This window comes from Eleutherodactylus coqui, chromosome 1 (assembly GCF_035609145.1).
Source record: "Eleutherodactylus coqui strain aEleCoq1 chromosome 1, aEleCoq1.hap1, whole genome shotgun sequence".
Classification (NCBI taxonomy): Eukaryota; Metazoa; Chordata; class Amphibia; order Anura; family Eleutherodactylidae; genus Eleutherodactylus; species Eleutherodactylus coqui.
In genome coordinates, this window is record NC_089837.1 from 33,622,250 (window position 1) to 33,640,805 (window position 18,556).

Below are 18,556 nucleotides of genomic sequence, written 5' to 3' on the forward strand. Positions count from 1 at the left end.
TAGTGTGATTTAGATTTTTATTGCCTACTAATGCCATAATTATATATGAATCTTGATTCTCATTACAGCAGACACTGTGGACCTCACGTGGTGCGTTATCTCAGACATGGAAGTCATAGAGTTAAATAAGAGAGCCTCAGGGCATGCCTTTGAAGTAATCCTAAAGCCACCTTCATTTGATGTAGTCCCAGAGTTGAACGCTTCCCTCCCACAGCGACGAGACCCGTCCCTGGAAGAGATTCAGAAAAGACTTGAGGCAGCAGAAGAAAGACGCAAGGTGAATACATGTTCCCTCTGAATAACTAGGACACACAATGGACCTGGGGCATACAGTAGCCAGTAATGAACCATTTGGGTTAATTAAACATATTGGGTAACCCTCTTAGAGTGTGTTTAGCTAATATTAGGGCTCGGGACTCCCACATTACTAGCTAAAGTCATGGGTCAAATTTGGTGTAGCTTTTGACAGTAGAGAACTATGACATGGATGTCCATGAATGCACTATGTTCTTCCTGCAGTAAATGGGGGAGAGGTTCCTGCTCATGACCTGGAGATGGACAACCTGCGGCTCCCATGCAGAAAGAGCCAAACATCCTCATTTAGAGCATACCATACTCAAATTAAAATGAATTGGTGCCTCAGTTTAGCTTGAGTCCTAATGCTACAATCACTAGTATAGAACTATCAAATTTGGATAGTCTAGAGTTCTTCATCCGATCTTTGAAGCCCAAAACTGGATATTACCAGTTTACCAAAATCGTACATTTCAATGCTTTCTGGCATAACTTCATAAAATCTGAACTTAGAAGCAAAGATGAGTAGAGAACCAAACAAAACACTGATGTGTCTTATACCGGTGAGACTGACATTACTCTGTTCTTGCTTTATACAGTGTCAGGAGGCCGAGCTTCTCAAGCACTTGGCGGAGAAAAGGGAGCATGAACGTGAAGTCATCCAGAAAGCGATAGAAGAAAACAACAATTTCAGCAAAATGGCGAAGGAAAAACTAACACAGAAAATGGAAGTGAACAAGGAGAACAGGGATGCTCACTTAGCTGCTATGCTCGAACGTCTGCAGGAGAAGGTTAGTTAAAGGTTAGTTAAAGTGCTAACAATATGTTTTTCACTTAGGTCAATGTCTTCTTGCGTCCTCTAATGCCTAAGGGGTATAGAGTCTACAACACTTCTGGTGGCTTATGCTACATGGTACTATACTTCTATGACAATTTGAGGAATTGCCTACCTACAATCATCAACTGCTACTAAATTACGTCACAAGCCACGCAGTTGGGTCATACATTCCAAGCGTAGGTGTTGACCAACATATTTGGTGAAGATGGCCATTGGATGTCCATGACATCTCTCTAGTCAGTGGAGATGGTAGTTTGACAACACTTAATTGGTCCCTGTGGTACATTTTTTAGCCTGTTACAACCATTATGTGCAACTCCATCATGATCTAACCAGTGGAGGCCAATAGACTCCTGACTGGTCATGTTAAATTAATGGGCTTGCTTCATTGATCCTGGCTCTGAACTGGTGTAGTCTTGATCATCTCAGTTCTCACCATGATGACATGAGGCACAATTACGTTCTTCACTTCCATTCAAGTCGATGTCTTCTTATTCCCTCGAATTGGTATAGAGTCTATAAAGCTAGTGGTGGCTTATGGTGCATGGTACTATGACTGATGGCAACTTTAAGGAATTGTCTACCTAGAAACATCAACCATTACTAAATTACTGCACAAGCCTAGGAATTAGGTCATACCTTCCAAGTCTAGGTCTTGACTAACATTTTTGGTAACAGCAATAACCACTGGAGATGGTGGTTTGAGAACACCAAATTAGTCCTTATAGTCCAATTTTTGTCTATTACAACCATTATATGCAAACTCCATCATGACCTAATTACGGAGGTCAACAGGCTGCTGACTGGTCCATTAATTGAATGGGCTTGCTTCATTGATCTTGGCTGTGAGCTGGTGTAGTGCTTATCATCTCAGCTCTCATCACCCTGGCTATATGAAATGAGGCACAGTTGCACAAATTGTTCAGTTTTACCCCTTAAAAACACCATAAAACACCCTTGCTTTGGTTCCAGGGGGCAACAACTCATCAGATAGGTCCTAATAGCAAATCACACAATGGATTCCAATGCTACCCATCTTCTACTAACAAGCATATTATCTCTTTCGCAGGACAAACATGCAGAAGAAGTAAGGAAAAACAAAGAACTTAAGGAAGAAGCTTCGAGGTAGAAGGTGATGATAACAACTTTCACAATTTGGACTGAGGATCCCCACAAGGTGCCCGAGCGGCGCAGCACAATGTTAAGCGACTGAGACTCTCTTTTGCTTTGTTTGTTTGTGAATGTCAAGAGATGACCGGCAAAGCCACTTTTTTTAAGACAGCTTAGGGCGGGCATTGGGATGATGTAACGGGAAGGGTTGGCCATCTCATCTGCAAGTCCTAAAAAGAGTTATACCCATGAACCCTTGCCTTCAACATTAACTCCATGTCAATGCGTTTAATCAGAATCCATATAGTAGCTTCCTGTGATGGGGAAAGCGCTGGTGGTTTTTTGGCTACTGTAGCGCAGATGAACCAACCGATCTCTGTGTCTGCAATAGACAGGGCTGTTTATTGGCACTAATTTTCTATGTCTACCATTATGTCATCAATACATCCGTTAATATCAGGTTATCCTTCTGCCTCTGTGTCGTTACTCAACAATCTGTGTCTATAGAAGTAGTAGGGCTTCAACGCCTGGGTTACATGGCTACCTGTATGATACAATGGGATCTCTACGTGGTCTACAGCTCTCATCGGACACTGCCTTCTATAGTCTCATGCCTGGGCTGAGCCAAGACCACAGACAACATGACCTCACTGTGTAGGCCCTGCCGTAGTCATAGCTGTGTTCAGAGTCAGGTAGGACAGAGTTTGGCTTTACCAAAAAGTCTATAGTTACCATATGGACCAATGAAGGCACTTTCCTAAAGTACTATAGATTGATGGGCGATGCAAAAGAAAGTACACCATAAAATCAATGTTTCCTACTGCAAAAGTCTTCTTTGCTAGACTGTACTACCTTACGAAAAAGACACTTGAAAATAGTGTGCTGTGCTGTCAGGTGGCTCACTTCATATATCTCACGATCCACTACTTGCTCATGTACTACCTTACCCCTTAAAGAGTTTGACCGGTTATAAACTATTTATGGCCAAACTTCAGGACAGGCCATCCATAGTAGATTGATGGTTGTCCATCATCCAGGACCCCCGCCCTCATGCACTGTATTCTTTTCTGTAGGAGGCAGACTGGTCCGTTCTTACTGCAGTGGCCGTGCTTGGTATTGCAGGCATTGAAGTAAATGGGAACTTGACCTGCAATACCAAGACTGGCCACTGCAGTAGGAATGGAGCTGTCTGCTTCCTGTAGAAACCAGCTCAGTGCAGGAGAGCTGCAGCCAGCGAACAGCTGATCAGCAACAGTCCTAGGCAATAGACACCCTTCAATCTACTATTGATGACCTGTCCTGAGGATAGATTACAGCTGGACAACCCCTTTAAACTGTTTGATGATCATAACTATATGGTACGGTGGAAGAATATTTGGGAATATTTGGGACATATTGCTAACTTAGCATGTACTAATAGATAATTATTAAGTGATGACACTTGAAGGAAGGGGAACTGCAATACCAAACACTACCCATGCATAAGAGCGGTGCTGTTCCTCGTGAGAAAGTCAAAGCCTTTTTTCAGCTCCTGGAAAACCCCCAAATATGTCAAAAACTGTTAATAATTGCCTAGTAATTAGTAATCGCTTCCATATGCCTTGTGATGAGCAGATATCATTACATTTTTTGTTGGAAGAGAAATTTCCAATTGATTATAAGAAAATCCTTGCTGTTCCATAAGATGCCCAAGACACTATTAATGCTGTACGGAAAGTACCAAGGATTAGGAGATACGTGCAAATCAATTCAACTGGACCATTTAGGTAATAATAACCAATATTTGCAAAAGTTGGGTTCGGCAAGTTCAATGAATTTCAGCAAAAAGTTTGGTTCAGTCCATATTAGTTTGAAGCGAACGGTAACTTCAACCAATGCCAGTAAAACTGGTGTATAAGATACTCTAGAGCCACATAAGTCCTGTATAACACTCCTAGGTCACCAAGGAGGCTATCTAAGAATTTGTGAGCAAAGTTAACGAAGAAAAAGGAAGAAAAAGAAGCTAAAAGTTCATTTTTCCTTATTTCGTTTTCTTTCTATTTCCTTATTTTCCCTTCTTCTTCTTTTTACTCTTTCTTTTTCTTTCTTTTTTCTTTTTTTTTCTTTTACCTACTTTTCCCTTCCTCTTTCTTCTTCTTTCTCCTTCTTTTCAAGGGATCGTCCAAGACGAAGCATCCAAAGTTCAGATTCTCACCAAGCCGAATTTTTCGTAAAGTTTAACCAGAATCAGGGTTTTACTGTTTCAGCCGCACATGTGAGAGCCTGGCAGTGCCAGTGGATGCTCTAGTACTCTTTGGGCCGGTCCAGTCCTTACATTTACCTTGTTTCTAGATGCAAACACTATGACTGGGCCACCCACTAACAGCTGTAGAGGTAAGAATAGAAGAGGTACGGCCAGGGTGAATACAGGCAGACAAAGGTGAAAAGTTAAAAAAGTTTAAAAGTTTCAGGAAATGGAACCTGGTGAGAGTTGTAGTTCACTTTAGCACTACACATTTACCCTACGGACAAATGCTCTGGCCAGGCAAAACAACCATAAAGCTAAGCATAGAATACTCATTACAAACTGTGAAATCATGAATTAGAACCAAAGCTTATGGTAAGTTCTTTAACAAGCAACAGAAAAGTTGTCCCTAGACTGCTGTTCACCTGGGAAATGAGTGATGGAATTATCCTCCACAGAGTCACCTATTGGAAGGTAGCTTCTCCATGAGTCGATATCTGACCTTGCAACATGACTAGTGATGTAAGCCAAGACCAGAACACCCAGACAGCTATTTTGAGGTTCTTGCCCCTCATTGGTTATCAGTAGAGTTCAGGTTGGCTGGGTGAGATTGGTGAGAACCATCAATGTGAGCCCTAGGAGTAATGTTTCTCCTGTTAAAGAAGTTAGATATTGACTCATAGGGTAGTCAACTTCCAATAGGTGGTGCTGTGGAGGATAATTCTATCACGCATTAACATGGTACTTTCCCAAGGAGCATAGCATGGCCTATAAGACTCCCTAAAATGCTGAGGTGCTTTCTACAAGGGGAAACATTACTCCCTGGACTCCTATTGATGGCCCCTCACTTAGCCAATGAGAACCCTGCTGTACACCGATGAGGGGCAAGAACCCTAAAACAGCTGTACGTACGTGGGTATTCTGGCTTGCCTTGTGGCTCTAGTGATGTTGCAAGGCCTGTTACAAGGTCAGATATTAACTCACAGGGTAGCTACCTTCTGATAAGTGGTGCTGTGGAGGATTATTCCATCATCCATTTGGATAGCTTTTCCCCAGAAAGCATTGCTTGGCCTATAAGATTCCCTATACGCTTGTGGTGCTCTCCTCAGTACCTCCTCAGCTTCACCTAGCGAGATCACTGCCACTAGTTCTCCCTCTAAATATCTTAGCCAAGGCATCATGGCTTGTTGGCACTAGCACCTAAGGCACATGCCACTGCCAGCCACCTAGGTACACCTCTACACCACGTGGCCAATAGATAGCCATGCTAGGTGGATCTCAAAAGGAATAGTAGTTAAACTGTAGAGTCATGATATGTCTATACTTAAAGGAACTGTCCAGTTGAGCAGTCACTTTGGATGTGATGACTGGACCTATGTTCCTGACGTCCTTTCTTCTATTGGCTAGTAGAATCCTGCCAGTAGACTTTGCAATGAATTTCAGACATCTGTTTCCCTCAGTTGACAAAGTAAGGGAGGCAGAAGTCAACAACCATAGTAATGTTTGTAATTAGATGTCGGGGTTATACAGTTTGCGGTGGGCGACCATGTGACTTAGTACTTCTACCTACGGCATCCCAGAATGCTCTATTGCAGAGCAATAGCACACTTTACCACCTATAAACTAAAACAATGAAGCATTTAACAGAACAAAGGGACCCATGATTTGCACACTAATACATGGACTTCATACAATGTTTAATTATTCAATACCCTTCATATGGAGAGACTTTGATCTGAATTTCATAAATTTTCGGCAACTCTGTCTGGGTTTCAATTTCCACCAGCGTACAACTGTAGTGGCCAGATGTTGTTGGTCCCTCCATAGGGTCATACATGTCATGTCCTTTGTGTAGATGCGCTGTGCAAACTGTCTAGTCTCTTGTGATGTGTATTGCACAGTTGCTGCAAATGAGAGGTTAATGTTTGCATGAGACTGGGAGATGTCTGCAAAGGTGTCAATATTGGTCTAGTCAAGAGATCTATGTTGTCTATACGTATGAGTGTCAGAGAGCAAAGAGATATTCCATCATCTTCTGGGTTCCTGAGAGAGAGTGCCAGCCACATAGGGGTACCTTCAACCCTCATGTGGTGAAGAGATAGAGGAAGAAGAGAGGTTTCCTGACTACTCCGATGCCAGGAGCCAAAAGTGAGTGAGGACAAGTTAGGGAGAGATTGAGTGAGCGAGAAGAGACGGCCAAGACCACTGTGCAGAGGTACTGTTCTGTGAGAGTGTCTGTGGAGTGACCCTACCCCCTTCCTCCTCTAAAGAGTTCCCCGTCCAGGAGCAGTTCCTTGCAGATAACTGTGACTGCAGGACCGGTGTCATCCTGTGCTTCCTCCCTGACCTCTAATCTTCTGTTTACCCCCACCAGTGTATGCTTAAGTGTATCCTGATTAGTTCCAAGTAAAGTTTTGCCAGGCCCTGACCGTTCTCAGGGCCCTGAGGCACATTATACAGTCTGTGGCTCATTTATTTACCACCAAGGGTCATTCCGGTGGGTAATGGAACGCCGGCGTCACCCGTGAAAACCTTATCTCCTCTTCCTATATTTATTGGTCATCCCTCTCCTAGGGGTGTCCGGAAAAGGCCCAGCGCTGCTCTGGCCCAGGCTACATGTGTCCCTCATGAGGGAGCATGGTAAGTGCCACAGTGACAAGTGACCACTCTACCCTCCCAGCTCCTCAACATATGCCCTGTGTCTGGAGTCACCCTACAGGACGCTTCACAAACTCTATATGCCCAAAACTGAACCCAAGACAAGAACCCACAGGCAAGATGACATTAAGACCACTGAGCCACCATGTTACCTAGACAAAACTTGGAGTGAATATCTGTTACCACTACAAGCATGCACACAAATGAGGTGCCCCATATGGCTTCTATGGGTCGCTTGGAGAGAAGGGGGCACTTCACATGCTCTTTCCATCCTTTATACCAGGAGAACTGCATTCTTGGAAGCAAAGGGGTGGTGAATTCAGGGGTGCCCCAAGCCTTTATGCTACCTGAGGTGAAGTGTGAATTGGTGCCTCCACCCCTGCAAAAAAACACTGATTTTACAGACATTGAAAGTGTTGATACACAAGATACCCAACACATCTTTGCACCAATGAAACTTCAAGACTTGTCTGCAGTGACAAAGTAGTAGTACTCCCAATAGTGGCCCCAATAGTTAGTGACCTTCTTAGTGCCCCCAATAGTAACTCCTTTAATGGCTCAGTAGTTATAGTGATCCCATTAGTGGCTGCAGTAGTAATTGTTACCCTCATAGTAGCCCCTGTAGTAATAGTGACCACCATAGCTTCTCTAGTATTTATATTGTCCCATATAGTGACCCCATTAGTGCCTTCAGTAGTAATCATGAGCAGTTAGTAGACGCAGTAGTAATAGCGCTCCATTAGTGGTCCCAGTAGTTATAGTAACCCCATTAGTGTCTCCAGTAGTAATAGTGACCCTTATACAGGCCCCAGTGATAATAGTGCCCCCATAGTGGCTCCAGTGATAATAGTGTCCCCATAGTGGCTCCAATAGTAGGCGTAACCCCCATAGTGGTCTCTGCAGTAATACTGACCATCTATAGTGGCCCTAGTAGTGATAGTGACCCTTATACTGGCCCCAGTGATAATAGTGTCCCCATTGTGGCTTCAATAGTAGGAGTGACCCCCAGAGTGTTCTCCAGCAGTAATACTGACCATCTATAGTGGCCCTAGTAGTGATAGTGACCCTTATACTGGCCCCAGTGATAATAGTGTCCTCATAGTGGCTCCAATAGTAGGAGTGACCCCCATAGTGGTCTCTGCAGTAATACTGACCATCTATAGTGGCCCTAGTAGTGATAGTGACCCTTATACTGGCCCCAGTGATAATAGTGTCCCCATTGTGGCTCCAATAGTAGGAGTGACCCCCATAGTGTTCTCCAGCAGTAATACTGACCATCTATAGTGGCCCTAGTAGTGATAGTGACCCTTATACTGGCCCCAGTGATAATAGTGTCCTCATAGTGGCTCCAATAGTAGGAGTGACCCCCATAGTGGTCTCTGCAGTAATACTGACCATCTATAGTGGCCCGAGTAGTAATAGTGATCCCCATAGTGGCCTCAGCATTATTAATGACCCCATAGTGGTCCCGGTAGTAATAGTGTTCTGAGGGTTATAAAGTGGGGTAAGGAACACCGGACCCTTCTGTCCCATCTTAATAAGAAGCCAAGTTTGATCTTCACAATGAGCCCCTCTGTTCTGTGCCACTGCTTACATCCCTTCTGTCCATTATCTGGACATACGGAAGAACCTTCCTATCTGCAGCCATCACATGGAGTATATAGTCTATGCCTCATTTAACTGAAGCCTTCTAATCCTCCTCTAAAGCGTGCCCTCTGCTTCATCCACACTTAGTAAAGTAGATTTAGCAGATTAAACCCAATTAGGGGTATTACGAGTCAGACCGTAGCTTTCACCTGCATTGACCTGATTCATTTACACTTCCCCAGTGTGTGTCAAGATATAAACAACAGGGCCGAAAGTATGTGCCCCCTTCTAATTAGTCTGTGTGGACATAAAACATGAATTATGCATACAGCCATGAAACCTACAGTGGAAGAACTGTAACCACCTGAGGAACATATGAGGCATTGGGGGATGCTGGGGGGGCACTATTCAACTAAATACGTAGAGCCATGGGTGAAGTTGGGGGAAGCAGAAACAGAGGTCACAGGAAGAGAAATCCTAAAGTGTTAGACTCCTCTGACCTTCAGAACTACAACAATTCGCATGTTGTAGGTTTCACTAGGTGTTGAAATGGTTCTGCAGGAATATCGGCCCCTGCGGACAAGAAGCTTCTTGTAGTTGCTGCAGATTAGATGGCAGTGCTGACATGTTCTGACCGGCTGTGAGGAAGGGGTCAGCGATTCATGCTACTTGTGCCAAATTCTGACCTCCCATCAGCACGGGGCAACAGAAATCTGGATCCATCTGATCAGGGGATGTTTTTCTGCTGCTCAGTGATACAATATTTGCGCTCTTTTGCCTGCTGGTGTCTCATCTTTCTCTTAGACACAATGGCGCTGGAACTGGTCGTCTGTTGTTTTAGTCATCCGTGATAAGGAACAGCGAATTACATGTTTGGACAAGTTCGTTCGAGCTCCAGTGTTGTATTCGGCTGCTCCTGACTGCTGTGCCTGTTGGTCAGAACGATTCCTGACATCCTCCTCTGACCCCTTTCAGTGATGAGTTGTTTCGGTCCCCAGGATCCCCTTTTGCTGGATGTTTTGCTTCATTTACGCCATTGATATACTTTCCACATCATTATGCAAGAAAACCCCACAAGATTTGATATGTATGCTGAGATCCTAAAAGTGCTCCTTAAAGGGGTTGTGCCACTTAAAAAAAAAAAGTAGCTGGGCATGGCACGAAAAACCCATAATCACCTCTCTTCATTTCCCCCGGGAAACAGCTAAAAGCGGCTCTGGCTCCCAGGATGTATATTTGGCAGAAGTCATGTGACTGCTGCAGCCAATCAGAGGCTGCAGCATCACAGAATGTTCTCCTGGCATCAGCGCTCACATCCGGGTGCTATAATGCCAGTAGCTCAGGACAATGATGCTGCAGCCTCTGATTGGCTGTAGCGATCACCTGACTACTGCTGTAAGTACCGAGAGCTGGAAGGTATTAACTCTTTTGTTATTTTGTGTCATGTCTGGCTGATAAAAATTTTTTAAGTGGAACAACTATTCTAAAGAAAAACTTGGAAATTAAAAAAACTGGACTCAGTAACAGAGTTTGTATCTTTTCCTTCTACATTGTTGGGGCTTAGTCACACGGGAGCATCGGCGCCCGTGTTACTGCAAGAAGAAGACGGCCGTACCTCAAGTAGGACGACTTCCCGCAGTGCTGAAGAAAGAACACATGACTGGCAATGAAGCCAGTCACATGTTCTTTCTCCCTGCGCTGCAGAGAGACGTCCGTCTTCAAGTACGGCTGTCTTCTTCCTGCAGTAACACGGGCGCCGATGCGCCTGTGTGACTAAGCCTTTACTGCCCCCTATGTACAAGAATATAACTACAATAATACTGTCCCATATGTACAAGAATATAACTACTATAATACTGCCCCTATGTACAAGAATATAACTACTATAATACTGCCTCCTATGTACAAGAATATAACTACTATAATACTGCTCCTATGTACAAGAATATAACTACTATAATACTGCCCCGTATGTACAAGAATATAACTACTATAATACTGCCCCCTATGTGCAAGAATATAACTACTATAATACTGCCCCCTGTGTACAAGAATATAACTACTATAATACTGCCCCCTGTGTACAAGAATATAACTCCTATAATACTGCCCTCTATGTACAAGAATATAACTACTATAATACTGTCCCATATGTACAAGAATATAACTACTATAATACTGCCCCTATGTACAAGAATATAAATACTATAATACTGCCCCCTATGTACAAGAATATAACTACTATAATACTGCCCCCTATGTACAAGAATATAACTACTATAATACTGCTCCCTATGTACAAGAATATAACTACTATAATACTGCCCCCTATGTACAAGAAAATAACTACTATTATACTGTCCCCTATGTACAAGAATATAACTGCTATAATACTGACCCCTACGTACAAGAATATAACAACTATAATACTGCCCCTATGTACAAGAATATAACTGCTATAATACTGCCCCCTATGTACAAGAATATAACTACTATAATACTGCCGCCTATGTACAAGAATATAACTACTATAATACTGCCCCCTATGTACAAGAATATAACTATTATAATACTGCTCCCTATGTAGGAGAATATAACTACTAAAATACTGCCTTCTAATACAAGAATATAACTGCTATAATACTGACCCCTATGTACAAGAATATAACTACTATAATACTGCCCCTATGTACAAGAATATAACTGCTATAATACTGCCCCCTATGTACAAGAATATAACTACTATAATACTGCCCCTATGTACAAAAATATAACTACTATAATACTGCCCCTTATGTACAAGAATATAACTACTATAATACTGCCTCCTATGTACAATAATATAACTACTATAATACTGCTCCTATGTACAAGAATATAACTACTATAATACTGCCCCTATGTACAAGAATATAACTGCTCTAATACTGCCTCCTATGTACAAGAATATAACTACTATAATACTGCCCCTATGTACAAGAATGTAACTACTATAATAATGTCCCCTATGTACAAGAATATAACTACTATAATACTGCCCCCTATGTACAAGAATATAACTACTATAATACTGCCCCCTATATACAAGAATATAACTACTATAATACTGCCCCCTATGTACAAGACTATAACTACTATAATACTGCTCCCTATGTACAAGAATATAACTACAATAATACTGCCGGCCTATGTGCAAGAATATAACTACTATAATACTGCCTCCTATGTACAAGAATATAACTACTATAATACTACCCCGTATGCACAAGAATATAACTACTATAATACTGCCCGCTAGGTACAAGAATATAACTACATTAATACTGCTCCTATGTAAAAGAATATAACTACTATAATACTGCCACCTATTTACAAGAGTATAACTACTATAATACTGCCTCCCATGTACAAGAATACAATTGCTATAATACTGTTCCTATATACAAGAATATTATTAATATAATACTACCTCCTATGTACAAGAATATAACTACTATAATACTTCCCCCTATGTGCAAGAATATAACTACTATCATACTGCCCCCTGTGTACAAGAATATAACTACTATAATACTGCCCACTATGTACAACAGTATAACTACTATAATAGTGCCCCCTATGTACAAGAATATAACTACTATAATAGTGCCCCTATGTCCAATTATATTACTATTATAATTCTGCTCCCTATGTGCAAGAGTATTACTACTATAATACTGCTCCTATGTACAAGAATATAACTAATATAATACCGCCCCCTATGTACATTAATATAACTACTATAATACTGCCTTCTATGCACAAGAATATTACTACTATAATACTGCTCCTTTGTACAAGAATATAACTAATATAATACCACCCCCTATGTACAAGAATATAACTACTATAATACTGCCTCCAATGCACAAGAATATAACTACTATGATACTGCTTCTATGGAGAGGCATATAACTGCTATCATACTGCCCCCTATGTTCAAGACTATAACTACTATAATACTACCCTTATCTACAAGTGCATAACTGCTATAATACTGCTCCTATGTACAAGAATATAACTACTATAATACTGCCTCCGATGTACAAGAATATAACTACTATAATACTGCTCCCTATGTACAAGAATATAACTACTACAATACTGCCTCCTACGTACAAGAATATAACTACTGTAATACTGCCCCCTATGTACAAGAATATAACTACTATAATACTGCCCCCTATGTACAAGAATATAACTACTATAATACTGCCCCTATGTACAAGAATAAAACTACTATAATACTGCCCCTATGTACAAGAATATAACTACTATAATACTGCCTCCTATGTACAAGAATATAACTACTATAATACTGCCTCCTATGTACAAGAATATAACTACTATAATACTGCCCCCCTATGTACAAGAATATATCTACTATAATATTGCCGCCTATGTACAAGAATATAGCTACTATAATACTGCTCCTGTGTACAAGAATGTAACTACTATAATACTGATCCCATGTACAAGACTATAACTGCTATAATACAGCTCCCTATGTACCAGAATATATCTACTATAATACTGCCCCCTATGTTCAAGAATATAACTACTATAATACTGCCCCCAATGCTCAAGATTATAACTACTATTATATTGCATCCTATGTAGAAGAATATAACTACTATAATACTGCCCCCATGTACAAGAATATAACTAGTATAATATTGCCTCCCTATGTACAAGAATATAACTACTATAATACTGCCTCCTATGTACAATAATATAACTACTATAATACTGCCTCCTATGTACAAGAATATAACTACTATAATACTGCCTCCTATGTACAAGAATATAACTACTATAATACTGCCCCCTATGTACAAGAATATAACTACTATAATACTGCTCCTATGTACAAGAATATAACTACTATAATACTGCCCCGTATGTACAAGAATATAACTACTATAATACTGCCCCCTATGTGCAAGAATATAACTACTATAATACTGCCCCCTGTGTACAAGAATATAACTACTATAATACTGCCCCCTGTGTACAAGAATATAACTCCTATAATACTGCCCTCTATGTACAAGAATATAACTACTATAATACTGTCCCATATATACAAGAATATAACTACTATAATACTGCCCCTATGTACAAGAATATAAATACTATAATACTGCCCCCTATGTACAAGAATATAACTACTATAATACTGCCCCCTATGTACAAGAATATAACTACTATAATACTGCTCCCTATGTACAAGAATATAACTACTATAATACTGCCCCCTATGTACAAGAAAATAACTACTATTATACTGTCCCCTATGTACAAGAATATAACTGCTATAATACTGACCCCTACGTACAAGAATATAACAACTATAATACTGCCCCTATGTACAAGAATATAACTGCTATAATACTGCCCCCTATGTACAAGAATATAACTACTATAATACTGCCGCCTATGTACAAGAATATAACTACTATAATACTGCCCCCTATGTACAAGAATATAACTATTATAATACTGCTCCCTATGTAGGAGAATATAACTACTAAAATACTGCCTTCTAATACAAGAATATAACTGCTATAATACTGACCCCTATGTACAAGAATATAACTACTATAATACTGCCCCTATGTACAAGAATATAACTGCTATAATACTGCCCCCTATGTACAAGAATATAACTACTATAATACTGCCCCTATGTACAAAAATATAACTACTATAATACTGCCCCTTATGTACAAGAATATAACTACTATAATACTGCCTCCTATGTACAATAATATAACTACTATAATACTGCTCCTATGTACAAGAATATAACTACTATAATACTGCCCCTATGTACAAGAATATAACTGCTCTAATACTGCCTCCTATGTACAAGAATATAACTACTATAATACTGCCCCTATGTACAAGAATGTAACTACTATAATAATGTCCCCTATGTACAAGAATATAACTACTATAATACTGCCCCCTATGTACAAGAATATAACTACTATAATACTGCCCCCTATATACAAGAATATAACTACTATAATACTGCCCCCTATGTACAAGACTATAACTACTATAATACTGCTCCCTATGTACAAGAATATAACTACAATAATACTGCCGGCCTATGTGCAAGAATATAACTACTATAATACTGCCTCCTATGTACAAGAATATAACTACTATAATACTACCCCGTATGCACAAGAATATAACTACTATAATACTGCCCGCTAGGTACAAGAATATAACTACATTAATACTGCTCCTATGTAAAAGAATATAACTACTATAATACTGCCACCTATTTACAAGAGTATAACTACTATAATACTGCCTCCCATGTACAAGAATACAATTGCTATAATACTGTTCCTATATACAAGAATATTATTAATATAATACTACCTCCTATGTACAAGAATATAACTACTATAATACTTCCCCCTATGTGCAAGAATATAACTACTATCATACTGCCCCCTGTGTACAAGAATATAACTACTATAATACTGCCCACTATGTACAACAGTATAACTACTATAATAGTGCCCCCTATGTACAAGAATATAACTACTATAATAGTGCCCCTATGTCCAATTATATTACTATTATAATTCTGCTCCCTATGTGCAAGAGTATTACTACTATAATACTGCTCCTATGTACAAGAATATAACTAATATAATACCGCCCCCTATGTACATTAATATAACTACTATAATACTGCCTTCTATGCACAAGAATATTACTACTATAATACTGCTCCTTTGTACAAGAATATAACTAATATAATACCACCCCCTATGTACAAGAATATAACTACTATAATACTGCCTCCAATGCACAAGAATATAACTACTATGATACTGCTTCTATGGAGAGGCATATAACTGCTATCATACTGCCCCCTATGTTCAAGACTATAACTACTATAATACTACCCTTATCTACAAGTGCATAACTGCTATAATACTGCTCCTATGTACAAGAATATAACTACTATAATACTGCCTCCGATGTACAAGAATATAACTACTATAATACTGCTCCCTATGTACAAGAATATAACTACTACAATACTGCCTCCTACGTACAAGAATATAACTACTGTAATACTGCCCCCTATGTACAAGAATATAACTACTATAATACTGCCCCCTATGTACAAGAATATAACTACTATAATACTGCCCCTATGTACAAGAATAAAACTACTATAATACTGCCCCTATGTACAAGAATATAACTACTATAATACTGCCTCCTATGTACAAGAATATAACTACTATAATACTGCCTCCTATGTACAAGAATATAACTACTATAATACTGCCCCCCTATGTACAAGAATATATCTACTATAATATTGCCGCCTATGTACAAGAATATAGCTACTATAATACTGCTCCTGTGTACAAGAATGTAACTACTATAATACTGATCCCATGTACAAGACTATAACTGCTATAATACAGCTCCCTATGTACCAGAATATATCTACTATAATACTGCCCCCTATGTTCAAGAATATAACTACTATAATACTGCCCCCAATGCTCAAGATTATAACTACTATTATATTGCATCCTATGTAGAAGAATATAACTACTATAATACTGCCCCCATGTACAAGAATATAACTAGTATAATATTGCCTCCCTATGTACAAGAATATAACTACTATAATACTGCCTCCTATGTACAATAATATAACTACTATAATACTGCCTCCTATGTACAAGAATATAACTACTATAATACTGCCTCCTATGTACAAGAATATAACTACTATAATACTGCCCCCTATGTACAAGAATATAACTACTATAATACTGTTCCTATGTACAAGAATATAACTACTATAATACTGCTCCTATGTACAAGAATATAACTACTATAATACTGCCCCCTATGTACAAGACTATAACTTTTATAATACTGCCCCCTATGTACAAGACTATAACTACTATAATACTGCCCCCTATGTACAAGAATATAACTACTATAATACTGCCCCTATGTACAAGAATATAACTACTATAATACTGTTCCCATGTACAAGAATATAACTACTATAATATTGCCTCCTATGTACAAGAATATAACTACTATAATACTGCCTCCTATGTACAATAATCTAACTACTATAATACTGCCCCCTATGTACAAGAATATAACTACTATAATACTGATCCCATGTACAAGAATATAACTACTATAATACTGCCTCCTATGTACAATAATGTAACTACTATAATACTGCCCCTTATGTACAAGAATATAACTACTATAATACTGCTCCCTATGTACAAGAATATAACTACTATAATACTGCTCCCTATGTACAAGAATATAACTACTATAATACTGCTCCCTATGTACAAGAATATAGCTACTATAATACTGCTCCTATATACAAGAATATAAGTACTATAATACTGCCCCTATGTACAAGAATATAACTACTATAATACTGCTCCCTATGTACAAGAATATAACTACTATAATACTGCCTCCTATGTACAATAATGTAACTACTATAATACTGCCCCCTATGTACAAGAATATAACTACTATAATACTGCCCCCTGTGTACAAGAATATAACTACTATAATACTGCCCCCTATGTACAAGAATATAACTACTATAATACTGATCCCATGTACAAGAATATAACTACTATAATACTGCCTCCTATGTACAAGAATATAACTACTATAATACTGCTCCCTATGTACAATAATGTAACTACTATAATACTGCCCCCTATGTACAAGAATATAACTACTATAATACTGCCCCCTATGTACAAGAATATAACTACTATAATACTGCTCCCTATGTACAAGAATATAACTACTATAATACTGCTCCTATGTACAAGAATATAACTACAATAATACTGCCCCCCCCCCATGTACAATAATGTAACTACTATAATACTGCTCCCTATGTACAAGAATATAACTACTATAATACTGCTCCTATGTACAAGAATATAACTACAATAATACTGCCCCCCCATGTACAATAATGTAACTACTATAATACTGCCCCTATGTACAAGAATATAACTACTATAATACTGCCCCTATGTACAAGAATATAACTACTATAATACTGCCTCCTATGTACAAGAATATAACTACTATAATACTGCCCCCTATGTACAAGAATATAACTACTATAATACTACCCCCTATGTACAAGAATATAACTACTATAATACTGCCCCCTATGTACAAGAATATAACTACTATAATACTGCCCCCTATGTACAAGAATATAACTACTATAATACTGCCCCCTATGTACAAGAATATAACTACTATAATACTGCCCCCTATGTACAAGAATATAACTATTATAATACTGCCCCCTATGTACAAGAATATAACTACTATAATACTGCTCTCTATGTACAAGAATATAACGACTATAATACTGCCCCCTATGTACAAGAATATAACTACTATAATACTGCCCCCTATGTACTAGAAAATAACTACTATAATACTGCCCCCTATGTAGCAGAATATGTGTATTATATTTAATACTTCCCCCTATGTACAATAAGAAATCTGATTGATACTTACATCAAGTAGGTTACATTCTCTTATTGATCAACCACATATTGTACAGCGATGTTGTTTTTGTGAAGTTAACAGTCAGACAGATATATTTTCACATTTATTGTGAAAAACATTGAGAAAAATCGCCAAGAGATTTACTTTCAAGAAGAACTTTCTATTCAACAAAGAATTACTATGGAAGACCGATGAGTGTCCATCCACAAACAAACGTCTCGCCC

General features: G+C 38.9%; 1 protein-coding gene across 2 annotated transcripts in view; it reads left to right on the forward strand.

The window, feature by feature from the left end:
• STMN4 (stathmin 4) overlaps positions 1-2,706 on the forward strand; it is a 10,009-nt gene extending 7,303 nt beyond the window's left edge. Inside the window, exons 4-6 of one of the 2 annotated variants that reach the window (XM_066589145.1) lie at positions 69-277; positions 894-1,096; positions 2,202-2,706. In XM_066589145.1, coding sequence (XP_066445242.1) covers positions 69-277; positions 894-1,094 — 410 coding nt within the window. In that variant the 3' untranslated portion in view covers positions 1,095-1,096; positions 2,202-2,706. The remainder of the gene's footprint in view (positions 1-68; positions 278-893; positions 1,097-2,201) is intronic. The other variant, XM_066589144.1, reaches the window with a different exon arrangement.
• The last annotated feature ends 15,850 nt before the right edge of the window (positions 2,707-18,556 follow it).